At 43.9% G+C, this 2,750-nt stretch overlaps 1 protein-coding gene across 1 annotated transcript; it reads right to left on the bottom strand.

The window, feature by feature from the left end:
* Positions 1-1,006: 1,006 nt before the first annotated feature.
* LOC306736386 (nuclear factor 7, ovary-like) lies at positions 1,007-2,488 on the bottom strand. Its single transcript, XM_079218019.1, has one exon. It carries the CDS (start codon positions 2,471-2,473, stop codon positions 1,091-1,093), a length of 1,383 nt encoding a protein of 460 aa, XP_079074145.1. The 5' UTR covers positions 2,474-2,488; the 3' UTR covers positions 1,007-1,090.
* Positions 2,489-2,750: the final 262 nt, after the last annotated feature.

Below are 2,750 nucleotides of genomic sequence, written 5' to 3'. Positions count from 1 at the left end.
GTGTGTGTGTGTGTGTGTGTGTGTGTGCGTGTGAACGTCTTACATGGGGTACATGGAAGAAGTACTCACATCTTGTACTGAAGTTGAAGTACAAATACAACAATGTAAAAAGTACTGCGCTCAACAGTAGAGAAGTATTATCAGCTTGTGTAACAAGTATTTGAATGGTAATAAAACACTCGAGTAGTACTTGGGGCTCGTTTTAATTTTAATTAAGTTTTTTCCAAACAAGACGCTCAAAATGTTGATATTCTACACAATATGTAAATGAACCATAACTTTGGCTATGAAGAGAGGAGCATTACTATTAAACATAATACACAATTATGATTCATCCACATGCCCTCCATTGCATACAAGATATTACAGCTTACATTGTTTATATTTTTCTAGATCTCATTCTTGGACATTCTGATTAATTGTTTCACCATTTCATTTCCCTAAAACATAATAAAACAATAATATCAATATGAACAGTTATAGAAGAAACAAACTTAAAGGAAACAGTCAGTGAAGACAGAGCCTGTTAATGAACAGTTCATAACACACAGATCAAAATATGTGAAAGAAAACTCAAATCAGACTTCGACCCGTCTGTTGTCACGGAGAGATTAACTTCATATTCCATCATTTCATTATAAAATATCTTTAGTTTTGTCCGATCAACGTAACCTCAGTTACTTTTTACAGATTACTGAACTTGTAAAAGGAACTAGAGAAAGTGAAGTCCAGGTTCTGATCACCTGTGTGCAGGTGAGTCCTGATGTCTCATCGTCTCTTTTCTCCACAAACAAAAAGAGTTCAGAAGCGTTTCTGCGGCGCTGCACTACGGAGCAGGTTATGCTGCAGATAAAGATATCAACTCATAAATCACAGCCTGGTGACCAATCAAAGCTCAGACCTTGGACTGTTAGATGATGTCATATCATTGAATACCAAGAAGATGAAGTCATGAAGCAGCTTAAAGCAGCACAGTTTAAACTGACGACTGCAGAAAGGTTCATGTTTGCTGCTGAAAAGAGAAAACACAGGATTTATATTTTAAAGAGGTGAATAACTGATAATCACCTCCTTCAAACTAAAGTCTCTATCAGACCTGTTGCTTTGACACACAGACCTTCAGTGGTGAGATCTTCACTTCATTCACAGTGTTAATGTATGGAAACATCTTCTCAGTGAAAGTGTGTGTGAAGGTGTGTATGTGTGTGTTAGTATCAGGATCAGAGAACGACAGCTTTCCTCTGTTCCAGTCCAGATTCACTCTGATCCTCTGAAGATTCTTCTGCACGAGGAGAGCAGTGGATAGAGCTGGTGGTGACCATGATGAGTATTTACCTTCATAGAACACTATTCTCCATAATCCAGACAGTATGACTCCCTTCCTCTGGACAGACTCTGCTGACACACCCAGACACCAGACTACACTGTCTCCTACCTCGACATCCCAGCTGTGAGTCCCAGAGTTAAATCCCTCAGAGCCCAGAACAGAACAGTAATCATCAAACCTCTCTGGATTATCAGGAAGCTTCTGTTTCTCTCCTCCTCTCACACTGGTCAGATCTTCAGACAGGATGAGTCCTGGATTAGCAGTGTTTGGGTCCAGAACCACAGGAGTGTAGGAGACCAGGTCCTTCATCTTGGTCCAGATGTTGAAGGTCAGGTTGCCCAGGTGTTTGGCCTCGTCTATCAGAGCTCCTGAGAGCAGCTGTGGATCCTCCAGCAGGGGGCGCTGCTGGACTCGTTCCACTGCAGCCTTGTAGTTGTTGAGGAATGAGACGTCTTCAGCTCTCAGCTCGTCCTCTGTGGCTCTGACTGTGTCTGAAAGAGCTGCTATCTCTCTGCTCAGAGCCTCCATCTCCTCCTTCATCATCTGACTCTTCTGCTCCTCTTCCTCCCTCAGTGCAGCCATCCTGGCCTCCTCTTCCTCCTCTAGAAACTGGTGAAGCTTCTTAAACTGATCCTGAATCTTCCTCTCTGTGCGTCGGGCCTGGACCTTCATGTGTTCTGCTGTTTGATCAAACTTCACTTTAACTTGTTCAAAGACCTTTAACTTCTCCTTTAAGGGCTTCAGAGTTTTCTGAAGCTTCTTCTTGAGTTGTGGAGCAGCTTCATCGATGGGTCTGAATCTGTGGTTATTGTGTGTTTTAGAGTCTCTGCAGACGAGACACACTGGCTGCTGATGGTCCAGACAGAAGAGTCTGAATTTCTCAGAGTGCAGACTGCAGAGAGTCTCTGGAGCTCTCTGGTCTCTCTCCAGTAAGAAGGACTCACACAGGTTCTTTAACGCCAGGTTACAAGGTGGATCCTTTGAAGATCTTCTCTTACAAACTGGACACTCCTGAGTGTGTTTCTCTCTCCACCATCTCTCCAGACAGCCTTTACAGAAGCTGTGGCTACATGACAGAAGAACAGGATCTCTAAAGACTTCCTGACAGACCAGACAGCAGAGATCCTCCTCTGATCTGGAAGCCATGTTGTCTCTGAGTGAAGCTGAAACACAGAAAGTATATGAGTCATGGCTCCCTCCTCCTCTATAACTTCACTGTGTTGAGTCCCGAAATTCACCCACACTACTCCGCTCCTCCGCGACCTTACTGGTTACTGGTGGTCGCCCACATCCGCTTCAAAACATTGGTACTTGCGTACCGTGCTACAAACAGATCGGGTCCTATCTACATCCAGGACATGGTAACACCTCACACCCCGGCTCGTTCGCTCCACTCAGCTTCTGCCAATCGGCTTGTAGCTCC

Source organism: Taurulus bubalis (genome assembly GCF_910589615.1).
Source record: "Taurulus bubalis genome assembly, chromosome: 5".
In the NCBI taxonomy this organism is placed as follows: Eukaryota; Metazoa; Chordata; class Actinopteri; order Perciformes; family Cottidae; genus Taurulus; species Taurulus bubalis.
Note: the sequence above shows the minus strand (reverse complement) of the source record. Positions and strands in the feature narration are given on the sequence as shown.